This window comes from Lepisma saccharinum, chromosome 2 (genome assembly GCF_977018435.1).
Source record: "Lepisma saccharinum chromosome 2, izLepSacc3.1, whole genome shotgun sequence".
Lineage (NCBI taxonomy): Eukaryota > Metazoa > Arthropoda > Insecta > Zygentoma > Lepismatidae > Lepisma > Lepisma saccharinum.
Window position 1 is genome coordinate 212,122,001 of NC_139230.1, and position 23,095 is coordinate 212,145,095.

The following is a 23,095-nucleotide window of genomic DNA, read 5'->3' on the forward strand; positions in this document are numbered from 1 at the left end:
CTAAACCTCTATATGCTTTCATGGCCCCGTGCAATGCACAGGGGATAGCTTAACCTTTTAAAAAATTCTGGAAAATAAATACAACAATTTAGTTTTGAAACTGAACTCAAAATTCATAATAATTTTGAAGTTTTTTTTATTATTTCGAAACAAAACATGAAAATTAAGGAATTACGATGGCTTGTTCAACTGACAGCAGTTAAGAACATTGTTCATATGTATTACTCATTTTGAAGCGATGGTGAGAATGCATGAAGATTAAGTGAAATAGTGGGAATATAATCAAAATGTCCATCAGCTATTCATTGATTTAAAAAAAGCATATGATTCGGTCAAAAGAGATAAATTATATAATATATTAGTAGAGTTTGGAATACCTAAGAAGCTTGTTAGTATGATAAAAGTATGCACCAGTGAAACAGAAAGTAAAATTCGTGTGGGTATTAATATGTCTGACAAATTTACAATTCATGATGGGTTAAAACAAGGAGATGCATTATCTATCTCCATTGCTCTTTAATTTTGCCTTAGAATATGCTGTTAGGAAGGTAAAAGAAACTAAAGAAGGACTAAAATTAAATGGTGTGACTCAGTTGTTAGCATATGCAGATGATGTAGACTTACTGGGGGATGATGTGAATACAATTAAGAATAATGCTAAAATATTTTTCAAAACTGCTAAAGAGATAGGTTTGGAAGTTAACAAAGAGAAAACTAAATATATGCTTACAGGCCGAAACCAAGTGTTAGGTAATAATCAAAATCTAATTATTGATAACAACTCGTTTGAACCAGTTTCCAAATTCAAATACTTAGGAGTAATATTAACAAATGAAAATTATATTAAAGAGGAAATAAAAAGTAGGCTTAATTCAGGAAATGCATGTTACTTCTCTCTTCATGAACTTTTGTCTTCTCGTTTAATATCTAAGAAACTAAAAGTTAAAATATACAAAACAGTAATTTTGCCTGTAGTATTATATGGGTGTGAAACTTCGTCCCTTACATTGAAAGAGGAACATAAATTGAGAGTATTTGAAAATAGGATCCTTAGGAAAATATTTGGACCTAAAAGGGATGAGGAGACAGGTGAGTGGAGAAGGTTACATAATTTAGAAGTACATAATTTGTATTCATGTCCAGATATTATTAGAATAATTAAATCAAGAAGACTTAGGTGGGCAGGCCATGTGGCACGAATGGGAGAGGAAAGAGGAGTTTACAGGATTCTTGTTGGGAAACCTGATGGTAAGAGACCAGTAGGAAGGCCAAGACGAAGATGGAGGGACAATGTCGAGATGGACCTAAGGGAAATCGGTAGGGATGGAAAAGAGTATATAGATATTGCTCAAGATAGGGACAGATGGAAGGACTGTGTTGCTGCAGCCATGAACCTTCGGGTTTAAGAAGGCTAGAGAGTTAGTTAGTTAGTTAAGTGAAATAGACGAAATAACAAGCGTAAAGAGACACAGTGCTCTGGCGGAATCAAGAAACTCCGAAGGTCAGTTTGTGAGTCCATTACTAATTCATCACGTTGTGCCACCGACACCTAATAGTAATAGATGTTTACATATTTTTGTTCTTTGTGAATTGATGAACTTCGACAGAATAGTCAATTTGTGAGCAAGGGGAGTTTATTTCGTTATATTCTTGTATTTGAGTGCTTCCAATCATTACTTGGTTGTAACCAAGAAGTCCCTGACTCAGTCCATTCCTTATCGGCCACATGTTTTGTAGTTATGACCTCACAAAAAAACTGAACGTCCAGGTCCTATTCACCTATGTGAATAAATTAGATTTCGAACCAATATCTTATTATCCTGTGTCATTGATCGCCAAATTTTTAACTATTATTCGAATTATGGAATTACACTATTTTTAGGTAGAATTGTTTTTGTATTTGTATACATGCATTATTTTGAGCATCTGTTATTGCTCCCATACGTTATGTCATGATATGAAATTAGGAATATGATATTGTTATTATTAGTAGGAGTCGTAGTAGATTCGATTTTATTAAATCAATAACAAGGAATGGCAAATTTAAATTTAAGAAAAAAGTATTATTATTCCCAATGAATTGGTGGAAATCTCTAATGTTCAACAATAGTCTTTGCTACATTAGATAATTCACGTCAAAATCTTACTAATGGTATTGTATTCTTATTGTTTCCGTAATCTACTCTTGGCGTGAAATCTGTGAACATGATTGTATTAACCACGTTAATTTTACTTGGTGGGATTGAATTAAATGGCAGGATAGAATTCGTGCTTTATCCGCATATCATCGACGGCATACCAGCCATTTAAAATCAGTCGCTTCAGCTGCATAGCAGAATTCTTTACGTGCTATGTTGATTTAGTGGGTGATTCGGAGAAACTTTAAATCGCTGTGGTCCGTACACTCCAGAAATCAATTCCAGCTCAAACCACTGGGGATTTGTCGCGGATAAAGCCCGCCTGAGATTTGAGGTGTTTTATGTTCTGTTGGAAATGAAATATGACTCCAAGAACCTCAACCTTAAACAGGGGAAATAGGAATCGGAAATATCATGCAGTGCTCTTAATACTTTAAAACAATAATATAAATGTGTACCTTAATATTCAGTTTAAAATTAAATTATTACAAGAAATGCAAGGTGTTTATTTAAAGAAACAAGGATTTTTTTCGAATGCCGCGAACATTTCCATAACTATAGTTGATATAACTTATCAACGGCTTCTTTTCAGCATAGATATGGTGGACACGGCCTCTCACAGAATTTCACTTGTACTTGCTTAAACATAAAGTCCAGCAGCATGAGTACGCACATGCTTGCTACACTGGCACTTCTTTGCACATGGGAGACAAATCAAGGAATGTTCTCTCTCCGGCCAGAACACAATAATCTTCTGTTGAATTTGAATTCTTGCTCTGAATTTGAGTCGTATATTAACAAGGCGACAGGAGAGACATGTCTTACCTCGGTAGAGACGAGCCCGTTGCACTTGACCATAGGGTATATTTGGTATTTTTCATGGATTGACTAACGAGGTATTTATAGACCAAGAATTGGAGTTCTGAAAACTAATCAAACGATTCATTGTTAATGGAATTCTTTCTAAACCCACTCTCTCCCTAATCTCTCATCCATCAAAAATTAATGCACTAAATACAATTCAAAAGACACTTTTGTGGTACAGTCCTTTTTAAATTTTAATCTCGCTTACCACCAAGCACAGAAACGTTTTTTAATGTTATTATAATACTATAGTTTAATAATAATTCTGTTAATACTAATAATAAAAATAATAACAGGGCCTCCCTGGTTCCGCAGTGTGCAACACTGTCGCCTTGTAACCAAGGTGTCCTGTCTTCGATCCGTGGTGTAGGCTCATTGAGCAGGAGTTCGGATCCCAGTTTAAACTGTAGGACTAGTCCCCGATAATCCTATCTGACTATAAAATAGATTTGAAACAAACTTAATTTATTAAAAAAGATATTATTATTATACATTTCAATTCAGTTGTTCTTGTTTGCGTTTTTTATCTTCAGTCATATTCTTTACCAACTGCAAGCTTTTGATCCGAATGATGATAACGTAACATGAAAACAAGTTGCAACTGGAAATACGCAACACTTCAATAGCTGTAAGTTGACAACAGGAGAATCAAAAACACGGCAAAATACTCTAGTATCACAGGAATCTGTGCTAGACCCTAGACCACGAAGCTGGAAATTTGCCCAGAGTATACTTTTGTCTTTTCTTGTTTATTGGCATGGCCTCCCAGATGACGCAGTGGTAGCTTCGTCGCCTTGTAATCAAGGGGTCCCGGGTTCGAAACCCGGTGGAGGCACATAGTGGTTCGGACCCCACTTTAAACTGTAGGTCCAGTCGCGATTAGTCTTACTGTGCATAAAGTGGACTTTAAACACCAATTAAATCAATCAATCAATCTTGTTTATTGGTTGTTATTTTTATTATTGTTGCAATAAAGAAATGTTCTTCTATGAATTACAAATTTGGTGAAGCCCAGAACTTTATAGTGGAAATATTTTACACATTAAGAGAGATTACTTGCGAGTTTGCTTACGTAAGACACTGCAAGGGCCGAGCGGTTCCCGTCCAACGAGCTGAACGCACGGCTTTGAATAAGTCGTTCTTGGAAGACAGTTATTGCCTTTCTTAGGCTGTGCTCCCGAAGGCTCGTGGCTCTTCCACGAAATATCGACCATGCAATTACAGGCGACATATGCGGAAGCAGTTGGCCACCGAGATATTATTCCAAGGGTCTTCATTGCATCGCCACTCGAAGCTATTTTTTATTCGGAAAACGACCTTTTAAAGTTTTACGAGGGAAGGACACAAGTTTCGGTCCCAGGATGTGTCATTTTCTGTTGCGGCTTTGGTTTATTTTTTTCACTAAAATAACGCTCAGCGGAAGTTTATGCTTCGAAGAATGACATGAGATTATCATTCAGTGTGCATTTGTCTCATTGCTTCATTCCTCTTATGATTGGTTACCTTCTTTTGGTATCATAAGTTTAACCTTGTTTGCATAACCTGGATAAGAACAATCATGACCTCTCATTGATATATATATTTATCCTTCATCTACATTTGCCATCAAAATAACTAGAATAGTTAGAAATATAACTATATTATATCACTGGAATCTCTGGAGCAAGGCTGCGCATAACGGTAGATGAGGGGAGAAACCGAGTGGGCGGAGCGAAGCAGCACACGCTGCTGCAAGGGCTAGTAACTGCCGTCGCTTTCCCTCTCCAAGCAATCTCGTTCCCTCTCACGTGTTCATTGATTGATTGACTTCGATATTTTACTGCGCTTTTTGTGCCACTTTTGGCTAATTTGCGAAGATGGGGATGAGTGATGATATGATGAAATTGATGAATGAACACTCACAAACATCCATGCCCAGGCCGGGATTCGAACCCGGGACGTATTCATTTGTCGAGCCTTCCCGAGTCCCTACTTGAGCAGAGGCTTGTTTTCGTTCACTCGCTCCAGAGAATCTCGGAACAGAGTATAGATGACGAGGAATATTTGAATCGTTCTGTTAACAGAGTGAATTAGGCTTAAAAGTGGAGTCTGTGGTAGAGCTGTATTCTCAATCTCGCCATTCGAGATCTCAGGTTCGACTCCTGGCGTGCTCACCAGTTTCATCTAATCAACTAATTTTAATATAATCATAATAAATAAGAAAAATAAAAAATGCATCAGGCTTACTTTGATGAAGTAACGTACTTAGAGGGTGGTGTAGCCCCCGTAATATTTTTGGTTGTAAAAGGATTGAAATGTAACTGATCCTGCATTATTTGTAACTGGATTAACAATGTAATAACATTTACCCAGAAAATTATTGGAATTGGGCCTCCCGATGGCTCATTCGCCATCATTAGAAACAATAGGTCCCAGGATCGATTTCCGGTGGAGACAGATTGCAAATTGATTTACGTCCCACCTTAAACTGTAGGTTCAGTACCGATTAGGCCATATGGGTTTAAATAGGGCTTAAGACGTATAAACGTTGACTTTGCTTTGTGTGGAAGAGTAGATTTATAAATGTAAGTGCATTTACACATTTGTATTTGTATTTTTGGTTAGAGTTTTCTAGATTAATCGTGACGATGATGATGGATTGAATGAAAGAGTTAAGGTAACAAATAAATGTCCCTCTTATCCATGATGCGAACTTTATAATCCAAAATAGCTTAATTTAGCATAAAATCATGAAACGTGAACATTACTGTCAGGGTGTGTACCGAGTCCGTATATGTCTCCTGTTGTTTTTGAATGCATATATTTGTTTTTATTCTTAGGTGTACTATAGAATGCAATTTTTGTGATTGGGCAAAAGAACAGGGTGGCTACATACCGGGAATTCCTTGAATTCCGCGAAATCTGCGTGAATTATTGGCTCCAGGAATTATGTGTGAATTCTGCTTGAATTTTTCCCCGTAGACGTGAAAAATTGCAACTTTTATTAATCCAAATCCAATTGAACTTATACATGTTTATAAATGTCCTGATGTAAGTTTTTCACAGTTAAGCATTATTTCTATCAAGGAAGGATAAGAAAGCTGCGTGGAAAATAAAACAGAATTTTCTCAGTCCGTTTAATGTGAGAGTGTTCCATGCAGAACAATCTATCTGACAGACGTAATATTATTGCAAGATAAGATATCTTGAAGATGATTAGGTAATTTTTAGTTTGAAAATCTTATACAATTAACAAATTGTCGTAGATTATAGAACATATACCGTAACATTTGTGACTTGTTTTTGTAGATGTATTTCGAGTCTGAGTATGTGAAATGGCAAATGTAAACTCTGCACCTTAAATTAAGTAATTGATTTGAATTAGAATTTTTTGATTCATTGGAATCACTCAGACCCTTTATATTGTTCATATATTTGTGTGTGTTGCACGTGTGTGGGTGGTGAGAGGCGATAATACGGTAGGTTGAAATAGAGAAAATATGTGCTTGTAGCCTTGAATTTTTGGTAAATTCGCCTGGAAAATCGGGAATTATACTTGCATTTTATCATGATCCTAGAGTGGCCATCGTGTAGTCGGTAGGGTTTCGGACTCAGAGCTTCACTTGTATGTGGGTACAACTTGGAGGACGGAGGTAGCCGGAGCGGAGTGCCGATTACACCATTTCTACTACGTTAAGATCGGAATGTGTTGAACCTTACATTTTTATATTTGTCTTATTTTTCGTCGCTTTTTCCTATTTTACGCTAAACACGACTATGAAGATTAATGATTAGATGAAACTATTGAAAGGATATTCATAAAGGAACGGTCATGTCCAGGGAAGGACTCGAACCACGAACCTTGAGTGGCGAGAGAATGTGTTGATCTCTACCAGGACAATCACTATGTGGTTTCATTGTATGCCAGCCTCCGTGGCGAAGTGGTTAGAACGCCGCGCTACGACGTCAGGGGTCCCGGGTTCGAATCCCGACCTGCGCATGGGTGTCTGCGAGTGTCCTTTCGTCAATTTCATCGCTTCATCACTCTTCCTCATATTCGCGATTAGCTAAATGCGGTAGAATTCGAAGTAAAATAAATCAAATCAATCAATCAATCAGTTTCAGTGTACGTTGCTGGGTGCACCAGACAACTCTACTTTCTTGAGCACCCTCCTTTTGTTGTTAACTCGTAGCGTGAGATGTGCAAATCAAATAGATGCTCTGCTTAGTTCCTTCAGCGATGAAATATTTCCCCAGCAGCCGAATTTCTAGAAGCAAACCTCCAGTTATTCATTATTCCAAGCTCGTCCCTATATTAGCATGGAAAGTCATTCTTCTACCGCTCTTCGTTTACACAGCCCTTTGGAGTTTATCAATGGCTCTGTCGTCGCATACCTTTTACCCATCGGAGAGTTGATAATATTTACAATACTTAATAGAACTATAAAACATACCGTGTTTGCGAATGCCACGGTCGACTAACATATGTGATGTGCACACACACTGGAGGAAGTACTGACACTTGGAGAAATTGAATTTATCATTTTAACAGAATGATTTCATAGTCCGATTTCTACAAGTAAAATTTCCTTCAGCCAGAGCTTTACCTAGTTTTGTTTTTTATTCGGAGTTCGAATTTGAAAAGTTCAAACCATGATGATGACAACTGTTGAAGAGCTAGGCCACTTTTATGACCCCAAAAGTGAAATAACTTTTTTATGTATATTAAAATAGTGGTTGGTCATGTTTTGTCAAAGTTTCCTTTAAGTACACTTTATGCGTTACTTTTTTTGATACTTGCGTTAGTATCGTCGTACTTTCTCAGTACTTCCGTTAGCAACACCTTACGAAAACCACACGAGTAATTGTAACGAGACTTGTTAGAATGGATGTATCACTGTGTTTGTCCCGTAATGCATTTCATCATACATCATCATTGTCGCGATTAACCCAGGATATAGAAAAGTTAATTTTAAAATATAAGTCCACTTTATACACAGTTGGGCTAATTGCGACTGAACCTACAGTTTGAAGGGGAATTCGAATCACTACGTGGCTCCACCGGGTACCAAACCAGAGACCTCTTGATTAAAAGGACAAGCACTTCTACCATAGTTTGCACAATATAAAACAAACGCTGGAACTAAAGGCGCCCGCTGAGATTTCTGAAAAGAACTTCATAACATTCAAATTTTGAAATTGTAGCGTGAAAACATGGACAAGGGGTGCAGCAGATTGTGACTATGCAAATTATCCTAGTGCTGGGGATGCTTCATGAGAATTTTCTTAACCGGCCCCCGTGGCGGAGTGGTTAGCACATCGCGCTACGACGCCAGGGGTCCCGGGTTCGAATGGATGTTTGTGAGTGTCCATTCATCAATTTCATCATGTTATCACTCATCCCCATCTTCGCAAATTAGCCAAAAATGGAACAAGGAGCGAAGTAAAATAAATCAAATCAATCAATCAATCAATGAGAATTCTCTTAACTGGGGAAAGCATCACCTCACCTTTCCCTCCACTTTAAGCACTGCTACCCCGCTGAGAAAAATCCTGCGTGCGACCTTGGCAGGAACACTTCAATTCAGAGTGCATTGCGCAAACAACTAGAGCATGGGTGCTTTAATGGGTAAAATAATCCAGCTTACTATTTGGTATTTCTCGCACGACGATTCTTAAATGCAACCTTAGCTACTTACCAGAGTGAAGTGAAGAGTCGACCGAATCTGTGGCCGACAAAAACAGGTGAGGACACGTCACACCCTTGTCTCTGGAGATACTCCACAGCCGTATCCACTTTTTTAGAAGCTGTAATACAATCTACTTGCTCTCCCCGGGGACGAAGGGCGGGATTTGTTCACTTGAGAGTCTCCAGACATATCAATCTTCGGGACGGTCCCGTCTGACTTCTCCAAGAGCATCAACTTAGCGCTGTCTAACATTTCCTCCAAGAAATTGGAAGCAAGGTGTCGCCCGCACCACGGGATGCCTTACTCTTCCTTATGTTCAATCTATACCCCTGAGGGAGAGCGAGGGGGGGGGGGGAACTATTTCCACCATCTCCCGTAAATGTGTTCAGCCGAGAGAAAGTCGTTGTTGACTTCTTTAACTCGGCAGGAACATTGACTGTTCCAGATAACGTCTTCCGAAAGCATATTGGAGCTGCGTTTACGCCTGTCTCTCAGGCAGTGCAGTCCTCGGTGAGCTGGTTTCTTCCACAGCCAGCTTCCGATCTTATATGTCTACACTGCTCTTCTTCTCTCCCTTCTATACTCTGTCCCGTTAATCTCTGGAGCGAGCGAACGACAGCAAGTCTCTGTGCAAGTAGAGACTCGAGGAAGGAACACGTGAGAGGAAATGGGATTGCGTGGAGGGGAGAAGAGCGACTGCAGTTACCAGCTTTTGCAGTAGCGTGTACTGCTTCCCTCCGCCAAATCCCTGTCTCCCATTCTCTACCGTTATGCGCGGCCTTGCGGGATAGATTATAGATCTTCATCGTTGTTCAATATCCAACATTCATCTCAACCTTGTTTTTCATTGTTCTAGTGTTCTCTTAATATTATTATAGGCACAGTTTCTGCATCTTTTCTACATGCCCTAACAATCATATTCGTCGAGATTTTGTACTCAGCTATATTCTTTAATTGCATATTATCTAGGAGAGCCGCGGTGGTCTAGTTGTTAGTGTGTTTGACTGCTACCCGGGAGAGCCTAGGTGGGTGATCATCTGTGAAAACTTTTATGTAATGGTCAGATTAAATTGATGAAGTGACGGACACTCCCAAAGAACACCCATCCCCATACCTGGATTCGAACCCGGGACGCCTGGCATAGTACCGCGATGTGCTAAGCAATCTGCCACGGAGGTTGGCGCTCTACAGTAATTGCAGGCTTAAAATAATTTGTGCGATAACCAACCTATATTTCCGTTTACGTTGCCTAATCATGTACATAATTTTAAATACGCTCTATGCGTATATAAAGACCGGATATAAAATTTTGAACTGGAATCTGAGCCCATAAACCGTGTGCCTGCAACAGGGATCGAAACCGGGACCCCTTGTTTACAAGGCAACACAAACATGGAAGTCTTCCTTTTTTTCAGATTAGTTTGTTCATGCTGTATACTCTGTTCCAGCTCTCTCTGGAGCAGGCGAACGAAAACAAGTCTCAGTGCAAGTAGTGATGCGAGACGGCTCCACCGATGAACACGTGAGAGGGAACGGGATTCCGTGGAGAGGGGGAACGACTGCAGTTACCAGCCTTCCCAGCATCGTGTACTGCTTCGCTCTGCCCACTCGATTTCCCCCCTTCTCTGACGCTATGTGCGGCCTTGCTCCAGAGATAGATAGGACAGGGTATAATGATTTTATCTTCCTCTCCCCCTCATTCAGGATGAGGCTGGAGAGTTGTTTGGTGGTTTTGGTCATCGCATGCGTTCTTATTTGGCGACACGCGTTGTGCGCGGTATTTCCACACTCTAATGCACGAGTTCTCGGGAGTCGGCTCCCAAGATCAGAACATAGAGCCTACTTCTCCTCCGAATCCTCCCCTTTATCTCCTTGTGATACATGAGACTATGCTCTCCTCTGCGAGCCCCTCTCCATCGTCATCTCGCAGAGGATGCTGCGAGGAGCGGGGAAAAATGGCAGCTAGTTTATAGAGGATTTCTTTCGCATCTATCTTGAAGGACTGAGTTCTGCAGATTGGAGGAGAATCCGCGAGTTTGTGACTCAGATGGATCTGGCCGTGACAAGACATGCTCTGCCTGTTCTCCGGCTTCCTGCCGTGTGCAAACTGCTACGAAGAGTGCCCCTGCTGTGTAAACGTATCTATCGATCAGGAGAGTGACATGCCGAGGCAGCGGTCAGCGAGCTCAACTGGATTGACATCATTCTCCCTATTCGTTTCAAAAGAAAATCTTCGAGCTGGAAGGAAAGGCTGGAATGCATTTCTTGAAGGCTTTCTATTGAGCACTTTCATCTTAGGGGAAAAAATCAGGTCGAATCTATTGTGTACAGACATTTTTGCCAGTACCGTGGTCCCAAATTTTCACAGGGTATGCGCTAAGTTTCGTTTCGTGAAACGTAAAACTTTGGATTATATTTCCATTAAATATATAGATTAAAGCATTTAATTTCCACAAAAGGCGTCGTTCATGTTAAAGTACTGACGATGATGTTATACCCATAATTGGCATGAAGAGACAAATTGCAATAGAGAAGACTTTTTTTAAAAAAATGAAACCTGTAGCATGTTGTATTTTATTTTCTTGCTGATATTGCTTTTGTTAATTATCAGTTTGTATGCTTTTATTAACTTTAATAATAATACTAATTGCACAAAAAATAAAAAATTGAAAAAAATACTAAAACAACCGATAAAATGCAATAATTCTGTCGTTGCTTTCTTCCTCTCCGTGGTTAAAACTGAAATTCAACAGATTTCAATTGTCGCCTTTGACGATTGATAGTCCGCCGCCAATTGTTGCGGAAAAGAGAAACAAGATCATTGTTTCGCATGGGACTTGTTCCATACTTTAAAATCTCAAAACATGTAAAGTGAGTTTCTACATTGGCTTTCTGATAACAAAAAGCAGATCTCAATTAGCTGACTGGAGTTTGCCCAAATTACAAAAATAAATACAAAAGAAGCGTTCGTGGAAGGTATCCGCATTTGTAGAGGAAAGTACGCTGATGAGTAAGGTTAACCAGAGGCTATACGGCGTATACCCTCGGCTACAGCCCTGACGTGAGCATGGGAAATACCAAGGTAGCCTGGGCACCTCCCAATGTGCTCTCAAAAATTCCAAAAAAATGTAGAAACTAATGTAAATAATATCCGTGTTAAAAAAAAGTAAGCAATTTCCCTTCATTTGAGATACCCTGCTCTCTCTCTCCAAAAGAATATGATAGTGTTTACTGTAGTAATCATTAATCACGTAGTAAAGAAAGTGTTTTATCATTTTATCAATCGCCGGCCCCCGTGGCGGAATGGTTAGCACATCGCGCTGCGACGACAGGGGTCCCGGGTTCGAATCCTGGCTTGGACATGGACGTTTGTGATGTCTATTCATTAATTTCATCATATCATCACTCATCCCCATCTTCGCAAATTAGCCAAAAGTGGCACAAGAAGCGAAGTAAAATAAATCAAAACAAAATCAAATCACTTTATCAATCTCAAAGAGCTCCTCCACAAATCAACCTGCACTTCTCCCTCTCCCGATCGCAGCCTCGATTGCTAATGCAACATCAACTCACAAGGCTTATTGGATTATTTACATTTATACATAGGAAGATTGCAGTAACAATCGAAACTGCACCCACAAGGAAAAGTAATGATAATCGATTCATAGAGAATCTCTGTGCAATTTATAAAGTACTAATAATTGTAGCTTCATAACGGTAATAATGAGAAGTCCTTTCTGACGATTTATCTTTCAGTGAACCTAAAGTGATAACGAATACTGAGAGACTATAATGTTGAAATCTCATCTTCATATACCTTGGTTTGAGTTGGCGTTTTAAGTCCACTTTGTGCACAGTAAGGCTAATTGGGACTGGACCTACAGTTTAAAGTGGAATCCGAACCACTATGTGCCTCCACCGGGTATCGAACCCGGAACCCCTTGAATACAAGGTGACGACGCTATCACCTTCATATACCTAATAGTTTCTGTGAAAGGGAGCATGAAGCTACGACAATTAGACTAACATAGTCCAGATAGGCAATTGAAACACCCCTTAAGCCACCCCCAAATAAATTAGTCTGCACACGCTTATAATGGTGTATCAGACTACAGCCTAGGAAATCTCGAGCTAATTTCCGCATTATTCTGTACACAAAATGGTTTTACACTATTCCCCATAAATTACCTAACACTTTAAGAGGTAACCATTTTTAATTCACCAACTTTCCCAGATTGGAGTCCTGGCATAGCCATAACTGTTCCTTTTGGAGTGTTCTTCATTAATATCATCCACTCATCAATCATATTCATCGTCGCGTTGAGACTATATATACAGAAAAGAGATGTAATTAAGAAAAATGCAAATACAAAAATGACATGTATTTCTAAGGAATTTGTGTGTTGTGTGAAAGTTCCGACCAGAGAATCCGCGTTTCTGTGTCTAAATACGAAAAAAGCGACAAAAATATTCAGAAATTACTAAATACTATTTAACGCAGGGAGTATATTGTAAAATACTTGAAGATTTTTATTTTATATTAGTTCAATACAGCTTCTATCATAGAATGCTGCCAGACATTTCTCTTCCGTGATTTCATTTATGACAGCATTTCAGCAGGAAGAGCGTTTGCGTGAAAATTATTCTGAATCTAACGTTATCTCGAAAAATGACTAACTAAGCAGCTTCACTTACAAGTGTGAATACTGTCAGACACACGGCTTGCTGACCAAATTCAATTTAAAAATTGCAAAGCATCTTTAATACATAAATTGAATTTTGTCAGCAAACTTTTTTGCCACTAGGAATAGCTGTGTTGGCATAAGTTCTTTCAACAAACTCAAGTGTTCCTGTAATTAAATTATCCAACTCTTTCGATCGATCGATTTATTGATTGATTGATTTGGTGTTTTAAGTCCACTTTATGCACAGTACGGCTAATCAGGACTGGACCTACAGTTTAAAGTGAGATCCGAACCACCATGTGCCTCCACCGGGTATCGATGCCGGGACCCCTTGATTACAAGGCAACGACGCTACCACTGCGCCATCGAGGAGGCCCCGCAACTCTTTCGAGATAGTCTGACAACCAAACTACGTTTTCATTCTTATGAGGTTTTGGAGATTCTAATTGTTGTCTTCTCACTGCAAGTTACTCTTTGAGTCACTTACCCCCTGTGAGGTTGGTATCCTGGATAAAAGAAGTCAGACAAATTGTATGAGGTTCAGCAGAAAGGCTGAGGTCATAATAATTGAAGTGTGCTAAAGGTATATAGATTTATAGCTAATAAGTCATTTATTTCATTTTCTCTCTCCGATTCTCAAAATGCGAGAGCACACTCCGTGGTCAAAATTATGTCTCTAATAGAGAATTAAAAAAAGACATATACGTGCAATAAAAAACTGATCTCCTATTGCATTGCCACGAGTTTTAAGATGGCACATTTTAAATGTACCACACACACAAAAATGGAAAATACGCTTGGCAAGGTTGATATGTTATTCCGGGAACTTTTCTAACGGTGGAAGCGGCCCCGGCGCCTACCCAGCGTCGAATAACATGGGTACCTGGGGGAAACCCTGGGGGGTAAAGGCGGTCAGGGGCGTGATGCTGATCACATCACCCCCACTCACGACCGGATCAAGAAAGTGTGGGGCGTTACCCCCACACCCCCTATACGCCTTCATGGCGTGGTGCTATGCACAGGGGAACACTTTACCTTTTACTTTTAAGGTTGATATGTTGTGGAGATATATTATTTGTATTTTAATGCATCGGACATAAAAAAATATACACAATGTTTTTTTTGGCGGTTCGCCGTACCAGCACCTTTTTATAGGTGAGAATAAAAACGAATAAAGTTTTATTTTAACAAAATAAGTGTTTGTGTCTGCACGTAACTGCTTGAATACGCAGTTCTTTATAAACAGATCACAATATTTTGAGTACTACTTACATGGGTGCTTAAGAAAATGTTCCAAGGGCGTGTCAAAGTCGACATCACGTTTACATGTCATCATAAGAAAGAATGTTTTAAGGGAGAAAATAAAAAAAATGAAAGAAGTAGCGGTAGAGAATTAAAGAAATCACACAGAGGGAGAAAAGGGAAGAGAAGTGATAGAGAAAAATAATGGAGAGAGAGAGAGAGAGAAAGAAAGAAAGCAAAGCGAGAGGGAGAGAAAGAAATATATATGCCAGAGAGGTATAGAGGGAGGAAGAAAATAGAAAAGCGAGATAGAGAGAAAAGAGAAATTTAAAGAAAATAAACAGAAAGAGATAGAAGATCTATAGAGAGAAAATATAAAGAAGAAACCGAAAATGGGAGGGAAAACTTAAAAATAAATGGTCTAGAAATGAACGCGAACGAATAGATACGTTAACTGAGAAAACGAACAAAGCTAAATGGAAGATACAAGGAAAGAAATAGACAAGTACCAGAGAGAGAGGAAGGAGAAATAGGCAATTTTGCCTTATTCCCCCCTCTTTAACTCGCACGTTGGACACCCATGAGTTCGTACAATGAACACAATAACAAAGCAAGTTGAAGAGTACCGGAACCTTTCTTTCCAGAAAAAAAGCATTGTGTGTGTCTGTATATACGTATATATATACTATTAGTTAGCCTACATGTTTACCAGACAGCCGAATAAGTTTGATTGATTGATTTGGTTTATTTTACTTCGCTTTTCTACCACTTTTGACAAATCGGGAAAATTAGGATGACGATGATATGATGAAATTGATGAAGGGACACTCTCAAAGAACACCCATGCCCAGGCTGGGATTCGAAACCGGGAACCCTGGCTTCATAGCGCGTTGTGCTAAACACTCCGCCGTGGAGGTCGAATGCGTTTGCTGATCCATACAAAGGCAATGTTAAAGTACCAAGAGAGACGAGAGATGGGAGAGACTGCTGGGTTTATTCGGCGCCTAGAATCGATTGCAAGCTTGCATATTCATCTTCACATACTTCATTTGCATTTTTAACTAGCTTTGAACTGAAGGTAGCGTAGACTTGTTGCCCCCACCCTTCCCAGAGAGAACGAGATAGTAGCTGCTATGCCGTGTAAATATAACCTGACAACAACTATTATGTGTAAAAAAGCTGCTGTTTTGCGAGAGAACCAACAAAATGCTGAATGTTCTCAACCCAAGATCACGAACCTAAATTTCGTATGTTTCTCTATAATTGAAAAGTGAGATGGAAAGGCTTTGCTGTAATGTTTTCTGAACATTTGAATTCGATAAGGTTTGCCCTATTGAAATTTATATCTGATACTGAGAATATCCCATTATTAGAACTTACTTGAATCCCATGTATAGTTTCTATATATATATGGTAAAAAACTTCTAGATACAATATGGATCATTTCGTTTCTGCTTTGAATTGTACATTTTTATTTAGGTAGAAGGCACTGACTAAGAAATTCAATATATAACAGTGAGTACCAGCTTCTAAAATGTTCATTACTGTTTAATTTAAATGTATGCAAAGAAATAATGTTACATGTGCGATTCACGCAGTTCCATACATTTCGAGTAGGTATAAACATAACTAAACTTTAATAAAAGTATTTATTTTTGTAATATATCTGTACTTTATGTACTCCAGTTCTAACTCTGTTTTGTTTCCACCTACCTTTGTCAGTTTTTGATCACATAACCATATGCTCTGCTTTATGGAGGAACAAAACATTGTCCCCTGAGAATATGCGAAAGGAGCATCTTTCCAAGACGACGTATTGAAACCAAGTCCCTGAGAATATGCGGAAGAAGCATCTTTCAAGGATGACGCATTGAAACTATGTCCCTGAACATATGCGGGAGAAGCGTCTTTCAAAAGACGACGCATTGAAACCAGGTGCACGGGAAGCTAACGGAGCATTCAGGAATGAAAACGCAACAATCGGAGCACTTTTTGAATGAGCTATTTTGCGATCGATTCACGCGATCCGGTGCTTCCTTGGTGTGCCTCGACCGCAGCCTGATAGCATGAGGAATGTCGTGTTTTTATTGAACAACCTCGTAATGAGAAACACGATTTCCATTTAGCGAGTGGCGATAGACAGTCAAACGAAGAGGGGAGGGGGAGTCTGTTATCAAGAATAGTGCTTGTGTACGATGCGGGTCACATCAACGAGGGGCCAATTCATTCCGATATCGACCTTCACTTTGTGTCGATGCACAAGAGAGTGTATGAGGAAAGAGAGGGGGGCAGCACTATCTCCTCCCCTATTCCACAACCTCCATACAAGAGTTATTTGGCGTTTCGTTTCGCTCTGTGTAAAATGTTCCTATTTCGCTGCCCTCTGCAACCATGAAATGAATCTGATAATGCCCCGGGAGAAACACGTTGTAGGGGGTTCCCTTGGTTGGCAAAATATTTATGTGAGCAGCGGGTAATTTTTGCACAAAGATACGCACATATTTTGAAGTTAACTGCCGAGAGTATAGAATCGCCAGTGTATCAATGGAGTCAAAGTAATCTTTACAAACGAACACATTGAGGAGCCCCTTTGCGGGCCGTTGATTGCCTGTAGTGCATTGCTTATCTCCCTTTTTAGGTCGACGTAAAATGGACAAGCAAAACAAGGGAGAGATAGAGCAAGGGTAGGAACAAACAACAATACGAAATAATATTCATAATTATACTCTCTTGATCAAAATTGGTTTTACTCCATTCATGTATTCGAATTTAAAAAATCTGTGCACCGTTTCCGGCTACAATTTGAGAATAATGAAAGCAGGTGCTGATAATTAGACTTCAATAAATTAAAAGTCTACCTCATGCAGATTAGTCACGTTAGTAGCAATAATAGCATATAAAATATGCGTTAAATATATTGGCGCGAATGGATGGGAAAATGTTAGTATTTTAGTAAATTAACACAATATATGCTTAATGTTGAATGTAGATTGATAAAAATTAAGGCTCTTGAATTCTAGGAAAAATATGTTGATTGATTGATTTGTTGTTTTATGTCCACTTTATGCACAGCTAGGGAAATCGAAACGACCTACAGTTTAAAGTAGGATACGAACCACTGTGGGATTTGCCTCCACCGGGTATTGAACCCGCGACCACTTGATTACAAGGCGACGACGTTACCAGTACACCATCAAAAAATACGTTGAATCGTAAAAATATTTGACTATGATGATCGTGAATGTGGTACTTCAATTCTCTCTTATTATTGAACATTTGTGTAATAGCATTCTACATTTTTATTTAATCGTGATGATGAGGATAAATGACGATTAGATGAAATGATGAAGCGTCACACACCTCAAACTTTTGTTGGCAGATCGTGAATCAAGCACTCAACGTGATCGTCCTGGTCTTAAAAATTGAAAGTAAAGTCAAGCTCGAATTAAATGGAAAACCTTCAAACTTTTATTGCCCATGGTTGTGCAATGATGTTTATCAAAATGAAAAGTAATGCATCTTTACCGGAATGTGTGCGTAATGTTTTCTTGTTGGATAATAACGAAGGCTTACCTCACTTACCTCACAATTCGCGATTAAAATTATCCGATATGCCACCTGGTGAGATTTCCAGGAACCACTCCACGTAGGACACCTCGCTGCGCATCGCCGTGTTGAAGCCATTCAAAGCATGGGGAACATGCGAAAAAGTAGCTTATACTGTTCAGTTGTTGGCTCTAAATAGTTTTGTGGTTCAGGGCAAGTGAATAGCTTACATGTGTTTCCCACCCCGTGGAATCGACAAAATGAAATGTTTAAATAAATCAGGGAAAACAGAACTGATTGACAAGATTGGCATAACTGAAATGCGGCAATGAAATTACGAAGAATGTACGAGTCTGTTCACTCTATTTTCCGAAATATTCTTTCCGAATGATGATTTTATTGCCATGAAAGTAAGTATTAAATTGTTCATTATGAATATAACATTTTTTTAAAATTTATCATTGAATTGAACAAGAACATTCCTGGGATTATTAATAATTCCTACTCCGTTTTGATTAATACAATCACGAACCTCTATAATATATAATATAATAATAATAAAATTACATGAAGAATTCAAAACATTTTTGGGAATACTTAATCACCAAGGAAGAACTCTCATATTTATTAGTATATTTTCCATAATTCTATTGAAAACAATGTATTATGTATGTAATTTGGAACAGGTGCAAGTCGATTAAGTGCAAAGATGAAAATAGTTTGAGAATTAATTAATGTCCGTAATCATAAAGGTAAGTCAGAAAAACATAATTGCCATGCTAATGTTGCTGTTTCATTCAGTATAGCCTCAATGAAATTGTTGTTATTGTTATTATTATTATCATTATCCGGTGTTATTAAACCAACCAGCCTCTTTGGGGAAAACAACTCCAACAGCATGTTTTCATTTATTTCCTCCCAAGCTTTGCAATACAGGTGAATTGCTTTATTTTCAAATCATTTCTGAGAGCCCCAGATAGGCAGTTACAACCGAGGTTCAGTGCAGATGAAACAGCGACGCTTTGAAAAACCAGTGCGTATACATTAGTTTCGTGTGCGTTTCCCGTGTTATTTTTGCCTATCATAATTAAATGCTTCGCTCTCAGCACAGCTTCACCTTCGTTATAGTTCCTGGAATTCACATCGCATTCGCAATATTTAAATATAACGTGTAATTTAAACGTTTCTTCCATGCGAGCAATGTCAACTCGCTGTTATTACGTACTACTACTGAATGTAAACAAAAATCTATCCTACTTAGAGCGGCCATATTGGAAGCAACATTAGCGCTCAAGTGGTAATTTTAATCGCGAATATATTGATATACCCTGTGATATGTTTGTGTATTATATCACTCGAGTCAATTAATTTTCTGTGCAAATAATGAAACATTGGCGTAATTTATTAGTGCCTGTTGTCCTACTCATTATTAACATAGGATATCTCGGCACTACTTTCAACGGAAAAAGTAAGATGTGATTTTAAATTTCTTTCCAGATATGCATATACTGGTCGTCCTGTCGTGGTGACAGATGCCATGGAGAACTGGACAGCGCAGCACGTTTTCAGTTTTGAGTTCTTCAAGAACGTTTACGAGCAGAGTCTGGAGTACTGGAGCCTCCAGTTGGGCTGCCAGTTCTTTCCGTACGAGACGGAATTTACTCAGTTAAAGGAAGTATTCAACATGAGTGAAGATCGTGCACATATGAGGGATGGAACCAAACCGTGGTACATTGGATGGTAAGTACATAACTAAAAGGCGAGAGCCTTGACAATGTAGTGTACCATTAGCGCATGTTTGCTTTTAGACATTGGCTGAGCAACATAAGATTATGCAATTGGGGCCTCCCCGATGGCGCAGTGGTAGCGTCCTCACCTTGTAATTAAGGGGTCCCGTGTTCGATACCCGGTGGAATGATACATAGTGATTCGGATCCCACTTTAGAATGTAGGCCCCGTCCTGATTAGCCTATATGTGCATAAAGTGGACTTAAAACAACAATTCAAGATTGTAAAATGAGAATAACAGGGGGGACACGAAGGTGCGAATCTCCGCCACCACTCGCCACTCTCACTTCTTATACCCTCTCACTCAGCTATCATTTGTCGTTGGTGCTTCTGCTGAGTGCGGTATTCTTCGTGTCCCTGGGGTAAAGGATATACTTTGGAGTGGTTAACTAGGTTCTGGGAAGCGCCGCTTCTACACCAGTTTAAATAAGAAGAAGCGAGTAATATAAGTCTCGGTACCTAAGATAACACCGAGACGTTTGAAATTAGAGTTTGAGAATCTAGAGAAGTTTTCGAGAAGCATACATAAGTATAATATACGTAGAAAAAGATTCATATGATGAATATAATAGATAAAATATAGAGAGAATAATTCAGGGTCTAATAGGGCCCGTAGAAAACTGGAGTGGCCTTCAAATGATGACCACCAGGAACAATAGATTGCATGGAATAATATACAGTAAGAGAGAATATAATAATAAAGAAAATTTACAAGATGAGAACTGCGGGCGGACCAAGAAGGCCCACCACAAGATGCAGAAGATAAAATAAAGTAAGATGGACTAAAGGCTCTCCCAGAAGCTTAGGAAGTGCCTGGTATCTTCTGCTGAACAGCATCCGCTCGTGATGGAATCAGGTTTGCACTACGAATCTGCTTCAAGTTCTTCCAGCTGTTTACCTCTAATGGAAGTTATGAAGAAACGTCTTCTATTAAGGGTAGTTGGTCCTGTCTCGTAGTACCTGATCTCTTCTTGCTGATGATCTTCCTCAGTGGTCACAGTAATGGCTGATCTCAGTACTTGGGTTGATCTGCTAGGTACATTCTGAGCTGCGACAGTCCTAGGTATAGTAGAGCCAAGAGTGGTATCTCTCTCTGTTGGGTCAGGTCTTCTATACTCGAATTCCTCATAGCTTGAAATTATATCTGCAAGCTTGTTGACGATATTGAAAGTCTACTAGCAGCTCGCCATCTGCTGGAATGAGCCTCTTCTTAAATTAGTCCTCAGACGCCGAATTCGGACGTCGTCAAATTTCTCGCAAGTTAAAAGGACGTGTTCCGGTTATGACGGTATCATAATGAATACCATCATAGCATGAAAAATAAAATAATTTTTTATCAGTTGAAATCTAAGATTTAAGCTCATTTTTGGTAGTTCATATTTGTAGAAAATTAATTTGCATCACTTTGGCTTTGTTATAACTGAAGTACGTATGTAAACTACACGTATTTGCTATATTTTAATATCTTAGCGATGTAATTTGGTTAGTGAGATATCATGAAAATTGCCAATTTGTGCATAATCGCACATATGTTTGGTTTCTATAGCTTTATTTTGCTCTTTCATTGATATTTGGGCACAAACATGTATTTAAAATGTTTTACTACCATGTACAAACTATTTGAATTAATTTTTGGCAGAATTTCGATAATAAACTTACGATTTTGTAAAAAGAGCGCCTTGAAAAGTAATCCTAAACTTGGAAGTAATCCTAAACTAGTGAAACATAGCCAACTCAAATAAAGGGAAAAATCTAAGTGGCGCGTAATTAACCTTTTTCCCACAAAAATTGTAAAACTAAAAATAACTGAAAAGGGTGAAAATAAAATACGTAAACATGTAATAGATTATTGTAACATCCATTTTATTGTATATAATTTGTTTTACAAGCATTTTCATGCATGATATTTGTACAATTCAAAATTTGTAACTTGAAAAGTATTCGCAAGTTTGTATTCTGTGAAAAAAGTTGTAACAGTGTGGGTTCGGATACACTGCTTCATCTAAAAGATCATCTTGAACTGAGATGGAGTCACAAAAATGTTTCGGAAAGTGAAATTTGAAGAATTTGATTTAAAAGGAAGATCCGACGATATTTTAAAGCATATCAGCGCAGATAAGTATTATGTTTACTTTTAACAGTTGAAACATCATCGCTAAAGGCGTAAAAGGTCCAAAGGACATAAATTTGGTGACCGGCTGGAATCACATAAAATGGCAGCCATCTTCGTTTTATATGGAATCTACGAATGAATATGATACATGCATGTAGATACTTTAAATGAAAGGCCTATTTTCGTAAATGTACAAAAAGTGCTTAGTTGGGATGTGGAAAGTGAATTGAACATATTATTTACATAATTCGTCTTGGTTTTCGCCGATTGATTATCGAGCATTTCTTGCCGAATTACGACGTACAAATCTGCGAAAGATCGGAAGTAATTCTTCTTAGATACAATTTGACTTGAAGTAATAAAAGTAAAGATAAACCTGAAATTTGTCAAAAGGTTGATGTAAAGCGATATTTATGCTTCATTGCACAAATATATACTAAAGAATGTACAGAATTTATGTGTGAACTTGTCAATTTCACTTGTTCAATTTTGTTTAAATATATAGTGCATTAATACTCGATTTGGTAATTTTCCATGAGTACTAAAAGGTGAATACATATTTGTGTCAGTAATTTAACAACGTATAAAATATTAAACTTCAACTTCTTGTATTTTATCATGTAAAAGCTTGAAAATATTTTCTTTATTTCTTTTAAAATTTGAATACGATCTCGACCGTGTGCTGAGCCGAGGAAAGAAGGTCGTGATATTAAGATTATGAGACTCATTTACGGCGCCTTATGTCTCCTGAGTAGTTCAGAATCGTTTTTCGTCTCGTGATATCAAGATTGATGAGACTCATGTTTAGTCTCAGTTATTATTAAAGTAACTGAAACTCATTTAGTTTCTTCACTAATAGGAAGTGAATTATTTAAGTAGTAGAATTCTGTATTTGTTTGCTAGTTTGTTTCAACACATTAACAATGACAGAAATTGTCGAAAGAAACTTCACACTGGCCGACATAGTAGCGTTGATTAATGCACAAAATAGTAAATTAGACACTCAAAATAGTAAATTAGACACTCAAAATAGTAAATTTGATACTGCTT

General features: G+C 38.4%; 1 protein-coding gene across 1 annotated transcript in view; it reads left to right on the forward strand.

The window, feature by feature from the left end:
- Positions 1-23,095, forward strand: part of LOC145981178 (uncharacterized) — a 327,477-nt gene that overhangs the window by 161,080 nt on the left and 143,302 nt on the right. Inside the window, exon 3 of the mRNA XM_083114302.1 lies at positions 19,642-19,884. Coding sequence (XP_082970428.1) covers positions 19,642-19,884 — 243 coding nt within the window. The remainder of the gene's footprint in view (positions 1-19,641; positions 19,885-23,095) is intronic.